The sequence below is a fragment of the Amblyomma americanum genome, chromosome 9, assembly GCF_052857255.1.
Source record: "Amblyomma americanum isolate KBUSLIRL-KWMA chromosome 9, ASM5285725v1, whole genome shotgun sequence".
Taxonomy (NCBI): domain Eukaryota; kingdom Metazoa; phylum Arthropoda; class Arachnida; order Ixodida; family Ixodidae; genus Amblyomma; species Amblyomma americanum.
In genome coordinates, this window is record NC_135505.1 from 151,627,574 (window position 1) to 151,641,707 (window position 14,134).

The 14,134-nt window shown below is 47.5% G+C and overlaps 1 protein-coding gene across 1 annotated transcript in view; it reads right to left on the reverse strand.

Moving 5' to 3' along the window:
• LOC144103790 (QRFP-like peptide receptor) overlaps positions 1-14,134 on the reverse strand; it is a 158,944-nt gene that overhangs the window by 2,491 nt on the left and 142,319 nt on the right. Inside the window, 1 exon segment of the mRNA XM_077636443.1 lies at positions 906-1,193. Coding sequence (XP_077492569.1) covers positions 906-1,193 — 288 coding nt within the window.

Consider the following 14,134-nt stretch of genomic DNA (forward strand, 5'->3'; position numbering starts at 1 on the left):
TCACCGTTATTGATCATGACACCCTTTAGGTGGTTTAGGCGGCACGTCTCTTTCAGTGTTTTCCATTCGTGTTTTTCAGGGTTTTTATCTAGAGTATCAGTGATTTTAGATGGCACATGTAGTAGGACGTTTTGACATCTTCTGAGTCACATGTTAAAAATTTTTGTATAAAAGTCGCTTATTTTTCCAATAAAGCTCAGTTGAAAGTTAGCGCTGTGTTTCGTTCCCTTTTTCTGTCCGTCCGTGTTTCGTGTGCGCTGCAAACACCTACGCACTGTAAGCTCAGTGTGCAAGCGGGGAACTCTGAGAATGAAGGGGTCGACCGTTTTGCCCGAGCCCTAACCAACCGCGCAGCCGACCGGTCGAACCCGGATGCTCTCGCCGAGATATCCCTATCCTCTGCGGAAATCACCAACTTCTACAAGGAGACAAGACGCGTGTACCCGCCTCCCCACCTCGACCTCGACCGAGCGCACGCCACCATGCTTTGCAGACTGCAGACCAATTCAGTTCTCAGTCATTCTAGATTATACCTCATCACTGGCGGGGAATACGACCCCGTCGGTCCTAACTGTGACCCTGGAGTGTTTGCCACTCAGGCACACATCCTCTGGGGATGCGAGGGTAACCCGCCCCCACAAACAGTGCTGCCAGCTCCCTCCGCGGAGGGTTGGATCCAAATTCTTGTGAGACCAGAGAAGAAGACACAGCTGGCCCTCGTCCCCTGGGCTCAAGACGTCGCCCCCGCCTGGGGGCTAAACTCGGCCCACCTGCCGTAGCTCCCAACCTTCAAGCGGCTAATGAAGTTGTTCTCTCTCTTCCATTCTCGCTTACGTCATTCGTCCTAAACCAGTGAGAGCCATTGAAGTGTTCGCTTGGCGGAGAGTGTAAAGGGAGCAGCTCACTGGCCTTGCGGCGGGCGGCCAGCCAGTTCCCGAGCGGCAGCTTCCGACGCAGGCGACGGGGAAGAGGATGCGCCGGAAGCCACCGCGGAAGCGCCTGCTCATCGCCGCGTAGATGAACGGGTTGACGCACGAGTTGAGGAACGCGAACAGGTTGATGCTGAGCATGGTGAAGAAGTAGTTCTGCTTCTCCAGGTAGTTGGTTCCGAACTGCGTCACCATGGACACCAGGAAGTACGGCGTCCAGGAGAGGGCGAACGCGGCCGCCACCACCATCACCATCTTGGCCACCTGCGCGGGGGAGGAGAAGACGATTTTGCCGCCACTCATCCCCCCAAAGGGCTCTTGCCTGCGCAGCTCAGAGCTTTAGATTAATGTAAAAGACTAAACTTGTACGCAGTGCCGCGCAGCGCAATTTACGAGAATTGAAACGTCAAGAGACGGAAAAGATGACAGCGGGCCAGAAAAGAGAGTCGAGTTCAGGATCGTCGCCATTGCCCTCTCTTGGGCCAGTGCGGTCGCCCGATTCCCGCCTGACGATCTCTGCCGTCTCCGGCTACGCTTTCCTTTCCTTGGAATACACTCCGCAACCCTGCAGGACCACCGCTCATCTGTCTGCATCGCAATTCCCCTCTTGTCCACTCGGCCTTCTTTAGTCACGCTAGGATGTCACTAACTCGTGTTTGGTCCCCAACCCACAGTGCTCGGTTCGTGTCCATTAGTGTTCACCGTAGCGTTTTCATTTCCTAATTAGGGATATTCTAGTTGAAATCAGCAGGAATAAAGGACCTCGGTGGAGATGTAAAGCGTCAGAAATATAAACAATGGTCCCTTAGATTGACAGAGGGATTCCAAGCGGAAGTGAACGTAGCCATTGGAGGTAGGCAGTGGCGTGGGCAGTTGGGATTTGGGAATTTGGTGGGATAGGGTGGCTGGCGTATGAAAAGTACACTGCCTCTTCAATCGCAATCGCCGTAGTCAAGCGCTTGAGTCACTTTCGTGGCAATTTCTTGACGCGTGAACATGCAGCGGACGGATGATCGATTAATAGCTGGTTCAGAAGAGACTCCACGAAGGAGAAAAGTCCGAGTCTTTTTTTATGTCGCTAAACACATTTCTTTTTCGTTGAGAGCACTTGTTTTTTAACAGGGGGAGGCGGAGGATTATAGACTGCTCTACCTCCGGACGTTAGCATCTAATTTACGGAAATCACCGCGCGAAAGAACGAAGACAAGAAAGAACACACAAGACAGGACGCGTGACTTCTTTCTTCTAGTTTTCGTTTTCTCGCGCTCTGGCTTCCGTCAATTAGCTATGCACCAAATACCATTGTACACTGGACTAGCCCGTCACGCATCAGTGGTGCGAGCGAAGCATTATTTTTCTTCCTGTTTTCAAATTCCCCAAGATTTTTACGGTGACTGCTGATGGATATTCGGATGATTCTAGTCGGCAATATACCTAAGATGTTCTGCAATTTTTAAGAATAGCCTCTTTGAGTTAGATGAGCCCTTATTTCTGCGTTGTAAGCGGTGTAGCGCATAAGAATGCAGCAAAGACGTGCTAACTTGTAGGCCGGTTAACTAATATTGAATAGCTGCCTTTTTGCTATTACTGTTAGCCTCCTTATTTATTGAGAGTGTGTAGCCCACTGTAAATAATATTCATAGTTTTTAGAATTTAGAAAACGCAGTTACCCTTTCTGCTGCGGCCCAACAAATTTTGCCTACATCGCGCCAAAATACTTTCGAGGAGTTTGCAGGCAAAGCGATCCCTTCAGAACATGTAACTCGTCGAAATAGGCAAAATTTGTCAGAACACAGCGCTGATGGTAACGGAGTTTTCGGAAATGTAAAAACTGATATGACTATTGTTTACGGTTGTGTGCACACCGCTTACTAAAATAAGGAGACTGGCAGGAATACTTAAAATGTCAACTTTTCAATATTAGTTACCGAGCCTACAGTAAGCAGTTGTATTCTGATGCCCTCCGTCACTGACAATGCTAAGACGACAAATGCTTTCTTCTAACTAAAAAAACACATAATTGCAGAACTTATGAGATGGAACGCCCGGTATAAAGACTCCGCACTTCCAAGCAACCCGGTGTGCTACCATTCATACCGTGCAAGACCATTCAGCCTTGAGGCGTACCATAGATGTTCAGAATAAAGACAATGGTTCGCTATTCGCCTCATGGATGGTTCAATAAAGCAATACGAGATCATCAACCGCACTGCCATTAAAGTGGCGTGCAGTTGAGTCAAAGATTGCCAGTCTATTCAGTAGCTGTTTGATGAGCGCATCGCTGAATGTGCAGGAGCATAGAGCACGTGCGTTGCAGTAATACTACTGCAAAAAGTCTGTAATAGATCTTGAACATTTCCAAGAAAACAGCATAGGCACAGTGTGACGTGTACACGCCTATAGGATTACAAAAGAAATTTCTGGGGTTAAATACTGCGCTTCGTACGTTTCAGCCGTTACAAAGTAACGGGCTTGTCAGCATCAAAGTTGCCATCGTAAGCTAGCTGCCAAAGTGCACCGAGAACGTTTGCACTAACTAAGCGCTGGTGTGCATCCCGCGACAATAGCAGGCTTTATCGAAACAATCCCTATACGTGTTTGCACCGCACGGCCAAGGCTTTGTCTCAGCACTCATCGCTGCCCAGATTGCACGTTACTAATCCCGCCGCCCTGCATCGAAGCCCAGCCGCTAACGCGACGACAGGCCTCCCGGGCACGCCCGCAACGGGAACGCGTGATTACATGGGAACAGCCTGCGCTGCAGGGAGTGAGTGAGGCCGAATTCACTGAACCCCCGAAGTTGAAACACGCCCCTGGCTAACCGTAGGCCTCTCGAGTGCACCTTCTCACCGTAATTATGCACACGCGTATCAGCGGCTCGTCGATCGCTCTACTTCGCACAAGGCTGTGCATTTCTTCTGCAGGTGCGGATCAATACGAGGTCCTCGTTGCGTGTAATGAAATCGGCAATCTATATGTGTGCGGGTGTCGCTCGTGTCGATGTGTGCCCCACCATCGTTATGGTGGCTGTTCGGAGTAGCCTATACCACGCATGCATTACCGGGTTCTCCGGTTATCATTAACACCTCTTCGTGCACTATGAGTCACAAGCGCACCTTCTATTCTTTCCTTTTTCTAAACTTAAACTAGTATGCTAGAACCAAACTCTTTGCAGCTAAATGAAAAAAGCCAGAACAAGTTTGTCTGCGGTGCGCGAAAACGAGGTGTTCACTGGTTCGCGAATTCTCTAAGCCAGCGCCGAGGTTCCCACTCTGCTGCGTGGCTTTAAAACGTGTAAAGTGTTCGCGTGGCTGTGGGCGACTAAGGCGTGAATACCAGTCAGGATTCTCTGCCACGATCTAACTTGCGGGGTTGCGCGGAATTGGGGAGGGAGGCTGCAGTAGGTCGGTGCCTTCGGGGCGGCCACCACTTTTCAGTGCCTACAGCCCGCCCCTTCACGCGCTCAGTCCCGTCGTCGATGGATGACAGTCTTGAACTCAGCGAGCAGAGAGTTTTACAAAGGAGGAGAGAAGGGTGTTGGGGAGAGGAGGAAATAGCGCAGCTCGTACAGAGCTTAGATGTCACAACCTCTACGCTGAAGCCGTCGAAAAAAATTTCCAAGGAGTGCACGACATCATTTCGGCCCACCGCTCTGTGTTCGTGCTCCAGTGAGCTGGGCAAAAGGCTTATTAAAGCACCGGGATGTTGAGGCACGATCGATAAGGAAATATTGACGCACCGTTCAGGCCTGGCGTGCTTGGTCGTCTCAAAGTAAGGCTCGGCGAAGAAGCAAGTATGGGACATTCACTGGACACAGCCAGCAGGCAAGTAGGAAAGTGCCTAGGCGGCGAATCTATCACGCGTTATTAAGCTGGGTGTTGTTAGGGGATGCCGAGTTACGCATCGCTAAGCATATATCCGGCTCTAATACCCTGGGTTAAAGCTCATCCTTTCCACGACAGAAGCGCTCAAGCACAAACGCTTTTTTTCTCCCTCTCAAAATACTTCTAGTGCTCTCTCGTAAGCTTTAGGCACTTTGCCCCAGTTAACCTTTTTTGTTTGCAATAGGCACTGAAAATCGGTGGTATGCACCGACCAGGTATAATGAGCACCCAGTCGGAAATGTCTCAGTCGTTCCGGACTCATATCATCCGATATTTATAATGGCGGTATGTCAGTGATAAAACAAAGTTGTTTTCGAAAAGGCTTTTATATATCTCGTTATCATCCTTGCTACGTCCCTAACATTCAATGCAAACTGCGATAAGCAGGTGCAAGAAGAAGCTGTCCGAAAACTATTTACTGACATGTCCGCAACTGCCCGCTCATTTGGCGCAAAGCGGTGATAGAAGCGTGGAGAAAGAAAAATACTTGGCGAAACTAACGGTGTCGTCCTTTGCATGTCGGAATAAAACCGCCTACTAGAACCAGTGACCAGATGTGTGTTTGGCTAAGGACATTCATGATATTCTGTGGAGTCCGAGCAGACGGCTTCACTTTCGTATAACCTGTGAAGTTCGTTCTGTTTTTTGAAAAAGAGGACGATGTGCCACTTGTTCGCGCCTGCCTAGTTTTGCGTCCAAGCTGCTTGCGGTCATTAGGCGAGGAACGGCAAGATGGAAGCGATACGTTGCAGGGCGCACAAGAAGTGTTCGTTTGATTACGTCTGCCTAAACGCCGGTGATGCGTCGCACGCATGCTTGGTGAGAAGAGGCAACAAAGTAAACGCACAGCAAGCGGCACAACAGGGCAATCACTGATGAGTGTTTGTTTCTCGATCATTGCGCGTGCAGCTAACTGCGGTGATTTAAGAGGGAATCAAAAAGGAGGTGTATCGCACTCCTTGCTTACACGTCCAGCAGCAAACTTCTTGGTTTATATTGCAGCCCTTTGTTTATAGCTCGCTCCATCTGCTTCATTTTAATTTGTTGCATCAACCAGAAAAAGAAAAGTGATCTTTTACTTCATCAATTGCTGTTTATACCTCGATGAAAATAATAATTAACTTCCTTTTTTTCCGCGCCATTGCACGACTGGAATCTGCCAATGAATAAAGTGCCTATGGAAACATGCATGTCAAGGATATACGAAAGGAGCAATATAAAATTCCGAATTTTCCGTTTCGTTCAACTTCAGTACGCAGTTAACCAAAAGAATAGTGTGCCCGAGAATAGTGTGCCCTTGCCTATTTTTCTGACGGTTCCATTTTTTCGGTTACATTGCTTTGTCACTTGCGTTTTACGTTCTCCAACTTCTGACAAGTCGCTTTTGTGCACGTCGCTTGTGTTGAATGTTAAATTTTGAGCGCCGCCTTCCGACTCATGTAACTTCAAACTTACGCATACTATTTGTTCACTCCGCATTTATTGAAGCAGTGGTCTACGGTACTTATCACGCAGGAATAGAATGGAAGATGCCTCGCCTCTCCGGGGAAATGCCCCATTTTTGCATGCATTAATGCAGCATTTGCGGCTCTACATTTCCTGCATGTTCAAAGGAACTCTCAGTATAAAATATGTATAGTCTAGTCGTAAATGCCACATCGAAGAAAAAACAAACGGAAATATCGGCACCGTTAAGACATTTCAGAAGGCTGATGCAGGTAGGCCTGGCTTTCTTTTCACGAAAGCTGTTTTCTAGAAGAAAAACTCCCCCTTTTATGGTTAGTTTCTTGCATGAACGAAAACTTTGCTTTCTTTCAACAGAAGCGTCGTAAGGTTGTATATATTGCTGAATGAGCGTGTATGATCCGGATAAAAGATTTACGACCCGGCACAAATTTATTCGCCTTTGCTTTGGTTGGATAACAGGGAGGTTTTATGGAGTAGTAAAAAAAGACATTCGACGACACTGGGCAACGGAACCATGCTGCAAAAGTTATTCAAAAATGTAAGGTCCACATTTCTGTCATTTCCAAGCTTACATTCAATCGCAGTTTGTGAGGCGGCGATATTAAAAACCGGCATACCTAAGAGCCCTCGGAATCGGTCTTTTCGCATGGGCAAAGTGCCCGTTTGAAATTTTGCTTCTTCTCAAACAGAAGACATTTTTAAACGGCAAATTCGGGTGAATAAACCAGTGAATAGGTATATGAATTGACTGTCCCGCTTTGCGCGATTTTTACGGCTTCTGTGTTCGGCTTCGACAACATCTTTGACTCTCTCGCAAAGAGGCGTGATGTTGCGTTGTCATCGCGTCTTAAGTTGCAAACTAAAGTGAGACCGAGGGCCCGATTCTTCTCTCTTCTGTCTTCCCAACACAGCAAACAAGCGAGCGAGGGCGAATTCGTGATGAGGTCAAAGATTCTAGATTCGACGGGCACCACTATGTTCTCCTGTGCTAAGTGAGTTCAGTAATTAGCAGGTGATTAACTTAGCTCAACTTTTAGCCACCGTGGTTGGCGTTCGACTCATGCTAAGCTATGAGACGCAACATTTTTCAAGGGCAACTCGTTTTTGGAGCCCCTGTTTTAAAACTATTTTCAACATGAGATCCTCATTTGTGCAATATTCTATCTTTTCGTCGTTTGTTGAGAGCCAAGGTGCCAAAACTATTTGTTATTTAAGCATATGGAAACACTGCTTATCTACGAGCGAGATATGTTGTTCGGCGAGCGGGTTAACGTCTAAGGGAAACACACTACCGCTAATATTTTAGACACATAGACTAAAACAAATTCCTGTGTGTATTAAATGTGAGCTATAAGTGTAATGTGTCCAAGAGCCACAAATTGTCACCTATAAATACACCAGCGTAAAAAAGAAATTCGTGAGTTTGTTAACATACGCAATCCCGTTGCGCTGAGGCATGATGTACGTAACTTAACGTTGAAGAACATAACTATATACTCGTATAAGAAAACGTTCACGCTTCGTCTGCTTGTTATCGGGATGAAATTCCTTCGAAATTTCGCCAGTTGCAAAATATCTCGGTGCTTTTATGAGAGCTATACTCCTTTGAACCGTTCACACCTCGCACAAAATTACGCATTTAACTTGTTCTCAGGACTTGGGCGCCGTGCGTTTTCTCGAGTCATTTTGACCAGAGACCTCACGAGAGTGAATCGTCGTTTCTGTCATATAGCTTGAATCAAATATTGTAACCCGTTGCGGGACTCTTACGCCAACGTTATATACTCAGCGATCATACTTGTAATTATGTGTTGCCCGCGCCCAGTCCCCAAAGCGACTGATGCTATCAGGAACGCCCTAGTGGAGGGCTCCGAATAATTTCGACCACCTGGAGCTCTTAATATGCACTGACAACGCGCAGTACACGGGCCCCTAGAATTTCGCCTCCATCAAAATTCGACCCCCGCGGCCGGGTTCGAACCCGGGTACTCCGGATCAGTAGCCGAGCGCCACAACCACTGAGCCACCGCAGCGGCTTTGTTGCCCCGGTCTCTTTTCTTCAATTTTTTTTTTGGGGGGGTGGGGGTGGGGGGGAGGGGGCATTTTTATAACCGCATCTTTTTATATTTCCTGTGGGGCCTGGTGGTATACGGTCAAGAAATAAAAGAAGGAAGAGACAGCTTTTCTCTCTTACTTGGTGCACGTCTGTTATTAGAGATATGTTTCACTCATAAGCATTGGAGTTAAAAAGCACTGCAGGTAGCGCTAAGGAGCATTCTGCACCTATCAGCGCCAATATACTCTCTTCAGCTGCTTGCAGAGCTGACACATTGCTTTTTCGTTTTGTTAATAAGTATTGCAAAAGCATGCGCGGGTGGTTGCGGCAGCACACCACATGGCTCGTCCATCGACGCTAGACATCACTTCGGGTACTATGAATGTCAAGGGCGTTTATACTTTGCAAATTAAAAAAAGAAAACGAATCATCAAGGACTAATTGCGTGCGACGCAGCATTTATTACAATTCGTTTATGGCTATACTGCAGTCCCAGAACAGCCGCCATTTACTTGACTGGGCTGCGCCGAAAACGGTGATTATGGAAGAACGGGAACGAGGAGGGGGTGGTGTTATATGATCTATAAGTACGGTGCACGATTAAAATCCGGTGTTACAAAGAGTTTTTTTAACATTGTGCTTGGCCCTGTCTGACACCATTTGTCATTTCGGCCCGGAGTTTCCGGGTTCAAACCCGACCGCGGCGGCTGCGTTTTTATGGAGGAAAAACGCTAAGGCGCCCGTGTGCTGTGCGATATCAGCGCACATTAAAGATCCCCAGGTGGTCGAAATTATTCCGGAGCCCTCCACTACGGACCTATTTGTTCCTCTCTTCTTTCACTCCCTCCTTTATCCCTTCCCTTACGGCGCGGTTCAGGTGTCCAACGATATATGAGACAGATACTGCGCCATTTCCTTTCCACCAAAAACCAATTATTATTATTATTATTAAACAAACATTTTTCCTTTTATATAGTAATATCCAGGACTCAAGGAACCCAATTCGCTTATTTGTACACATCTGTACACATCTGTACACAATTGTACACATCTGAATAAAGAAGTGCCTTCTAAGCCCAAGTGTGGTCCAAGGGAGAAATAAAACACCGCAGGGGGAACACGCGTGCAGAATTCGCACCTGGAGATAAGCAATTCAAGAAAATATTGTTCAAAGTGGAAGAATGCATAACATCATCACGCACCTCTCAAAGTGATGAAGCACGCAGCACATATTAAATGACATTTTGACGTCTCCAGAAATATCCTATAGCAAGTGAAGAACAGAAGAAAAAGACATCGCTGACTGCGGCTCAGAAAATGCTGGTGGTTTATATAGCTCTGGTTAACTCTGGTCGAAAGCGAAAAGCTGCATCTCCCTGGCTACGTTTGTGGTCGAGCGACTGGCGGTTTTCATTGGTTTTTTAGGAAAAGGAAATGGCACAATGTGAGACAGGCGTCATTTCCTTTTCCTAAAACCAACTTTCATTTCGCTTTCTTTCCCTTAGGGCGCGGTTCGGGTGTCCACCCAGATATGTAAGACAGTCGTCATTTCTCTTCCTTAAAACCAACTTTATTTCATTTTCCCTCTCTTACGGGCGCGTTTCGGGTGTACACTGAGATATGTGAGACGAGCGTTATATCCTTTCCTTAAAACCAATTTTCTTTCCATTTTCCTTCACTTACGGGCGCGGTTCGGGTGTCGGTCTCCATAGCAGGGTTCGCATCGATCACACCTGCCGTTCCGCTGAACGCATCAAAGTGCACCAGCGTTTTATGGTGGTGGTAGTGGTTTTTATTAAAATAATAGTAAAAAGGAAGGAAAAGATTTTTGCTAGCCCCGGCATCTGCCATCGATACTGAAGCACCTGAGCTGGGGCAGCGGAAATGAAGGATAGCAGGCAAATGGAGAAATGATAGGAAAGAGGTGAGGGGACAGGAAGAGAGGATAGGGGAGAAGTAATATATTTACTAACTATTTACACAATAAGAAATGTGTCCAGGTTGTGCGCGTGATTAGTTTATGTTGGAGGAATTAAAACATACGCGCACAGCACTGTGCTGGCTACAACTGGAGTGGGGCGTCCAGTTATTAATCGTTCATGGTAGAACTCGCGGAGCGTTCGGTCACTGCGTGTAACTACCTGACGGAGAACAGACGGGACGTCAAGCCCGTGTGTTCGAGGAATGCACAGAGGCTCACCAAAGTTCGCTCACGAGTGCGCGCACTGCCCTGCGGCCACAATAGCGTCTTGATGGAGTCTGGTAGTATGCCCAGCGCCCTATAGGCCGCAAGCATATCGCGACGAGCATCGGCGAACGCGGCACAGTTAACCTACTTTCATGACCTGCGCATGCGATGCCGGCAGATGCTTTCCAGCTTAGTCGGAGGTCAAATGTCAATGTCAAAGTCGAGATGGTGTAACAGCCGCTGGTGTCGCTGCTGTAGCTGACGTCATGTGTCGAACCTGACTACCACCAGTTATGCTCATGGCTTGACCTCTACCTACATTCAAGGTGAAACTTGCGGCCACCTTGACCTCTACCTTCATTCAAGGTCAAACTTGCGTCCCCGCTGACGGCTCGAAAAGCTGGCGTAGTGAAGCTTTTTGCTTCAAAATAAACATTCGTGACATTCTGCAGCGGGGTAGCCCCTACCGAGTTAAACAAACCCAGACACAATCTGATTTGGATCCCAGCGCGGGGGTAGAGGGAAACGAAAGGGCAGACAGCCTAGCTCGGGGCGAAGCAATCCGAGCAGGACAGTCTAACGCCCCGGAATTCCATCTGCAAGCCGGGGGGGGGGGGGGGGGGGTGGGGGGGGGTTACGCACGACTTTTAAAGTTACACAGGGGGATCAGAATCAAATATCTACCTCCACACAAAGAAAGCTCGGACAAAGGAGGAGGCCACCATCTGGCGTAGACTACAGACAAACACCTTCTCCAACCTACGCATACTCAACAAAATTTTCCCATCACAATACAGGGCCACCTGCCCGTGGTGCGGAGCCACACCCACACTTTATCACATTACTTGGGAGTGCGAACGCAACAAAGCATTCCACAAACACGAACACCCGAGTGCGGAGCAATGGGAGAGCCGTCTCACCAGCAGCGAGCTCACGGCCCAACGGGCCTTAGTGAGGCACGCGGGCGGTGCAGCACGGCTCAGTGGAGCCCTGGAATAGGGGCCCCACCCATGCTGAAGAGAAGACTCCGATCGCCAGCGCCAAGAACGAAGACGACGGAGCTTTCGAATCCGCGAATCTCTTGAATGGATCAATAAAAGTTTTCACTCACTCACTCCTGCACACGACAAAGGCCGATGCGTTGTTGCTATTCGTAATTTGTAAAAGTGCGTGGCGCTTGCGAGCACTCCTGAAAGAAAATTCATCGATCGGGTAAGCAAGATAAGGCTGAAATTGAGGAGTTTTTTCGCAATCATCATCTCCAGCTAACTACGTCCACTACAGGACAACAGGCTGTAGCATTTATTTCCAGTTAGCATCAGTCATCCTAACCCCGCAAGCTTACCAATTTCGCTTGCCGCCCGACTGCTATGAAGCTCCAACTAAATGATGTAAAGGGTGCGCTCACGTTATGCTCTACTAAATTCAGTGTCAGCTTTTAAGCGGGCGTCTTGGTGGGTGAGGCTAATGCGTGGTCGTTTCTGTGGTGCTTAATAAAGGCTTGTGGCTCTACGGTAACGTGAACAATGACAGTTGATTATTTGACCTCCTATGTTATCGAGCCTTTTCATGCACACCACAAGAATCACGAAACCTCTTGGGGTCTGGCTTAAGGCTATGGTTGTAATATAAGCAGTTGACTGATCTTCAAAACGCATAAATAACAACCAGTGTCCTTTGGAATGTCAGAGAGGACAGGGATTAGATTGGGCTAAAGAAAAAACAGTTGCCCTGTGCGAAGAGAAAAATGTAATCGAGGAAGGCAGACACTAAGATGGAGCGACGATACTAAAATTAACATACAATCACGTGGCTGCGGCTTCGCTTAAACAAGGATAATGTGACGCCAATCGCAGAGGCCTTTGGAACGCGGTGGACTCAACTCCGATAATCATGACTGGAATTGGATTAATTGAAAATATGAAGACGGCGATATGGTTACGATTACTATTGTAAACGAACCACCTTGTGATAATCAGCGTATATTATCCTCATGCCCATCCTTTATCATGGACAGTGTAAGACGTATCCATGAGTATTATTTTTTTTTTCGGGGGGGGGGGGGGGGGGGGTGGGGTGAGGGGGTATATGCTTCAAAGACGGTTCTTTTCCAAAAACCAGAAAAAAAATTGTGGTAGAAGCTGTTTTCGCTCCCTTTCGCAATGAAGTACCCTCAAAATTCTATAAATCTGCATGTACGTACGGAATGATTACACTGTGGTAAATATCAGAGTAATGTACGCATAATTCCTGATTAGTTCTTAGACAGGAGGCGGCATATCTTTTTTTACGAGAAGCCGCTCTTTCATCGCACTTAACTGTGCTTTCGTTATGTTGTAATAAGATTTAATGAGGCCAAGTTCGTGCATGGATCTTATGTGCCTCCCACGCGCCTAACCTGCAGGGCAACTTTTCACGCATCTCCAAGTGCGCCCGCCCTAAGGCGTCCGGCCTCGTAATAGTTTTGAATCCTAACCAATTACGTTTCCTGCTTTGATGTTTGATAAATCGTTGACAGTCGGCTGGAAGTCAAGTAATGAAAATAAATTATTTCTTCTCCGGGACAAAAACCTGTTAGAGCAATAATAATAATAATTGGTTTTTGGGGGGGAAAGGAAAATGGCGCCGTATCTGTCTCATATATCGTTGGACACCTGAACCGCGCCGTAAGGGAAGGGATAAAGGAGGGAGTGAAAGAAGAAAGGAAGAAGAGGTGCCGTAGTGGAGGGCTCCGGAATAATTTCGACCACCTGGGGATCTTTAACGTGCGCTGACATCGCACAGCACACGGGCGCCTTAGCGTTTTTCCTCCATAAAAACGCAGCCGCTGCGGTCGGGTTCGAACCCGGGAACTCCGGATCAGTAGTCGAGCGCCCTAACCACTGAGCCACCGCGGCGGGTGTTAGAGCAACAAGGCAGCTTTTGACGAGGCGGCTTTCTCAACTGGCGGCCGGTGTTAAATGCGTAATTTACCGCCGCGGGGCCTTAGTAGTCATGGTGCTCAGCTGCTGACCCGAAATGCGCGGGTTCATTTACTTCTCTGCCTGACTTTGATGATACAGTAAATAACTCAAGTTGGTAAGCTTTATCATGAATCTCAACTTGTGGAACCGGGATGCAAAATGCTCAGTGCTCAGCGGTAGTTTCAAAACGCAATCGCATTCCACAATTCAGTCCAGATCATGACTTATCATTAAAATGATGAATTGTAATCAACCAAGGGCAACTTTGAACACTCTGGCAAAAGGTGTTTTAGTCTACACAAGGTGTGGTCGAAGACCTGTCTTCCATGCATTTCACTCCAGTCAAACCAAGTCTCAAACCACTAAGGCACCGCTGCGGTAAAAAATTGTCATCAAGAAAAAAAAACTACACAACTATACATGAAACACGGCCATGAGCACAAATGTAGTTGTTAACTCTCAGGAATGCGCTCTGCTAATAATGTGCTTCAATCAAAAGAGCAGATACGTAACACCAGCCCTGTTGAACACCAGCCTGCAGGGGTTCTGATTGGGTGAATCAGGAGACATTCCAGAATACAAACGTGTGGCCTAAGGTTGTCTAGTCTGGCATTAGGGACTCGTCTTTTGTTTGAATTCACAGCCGA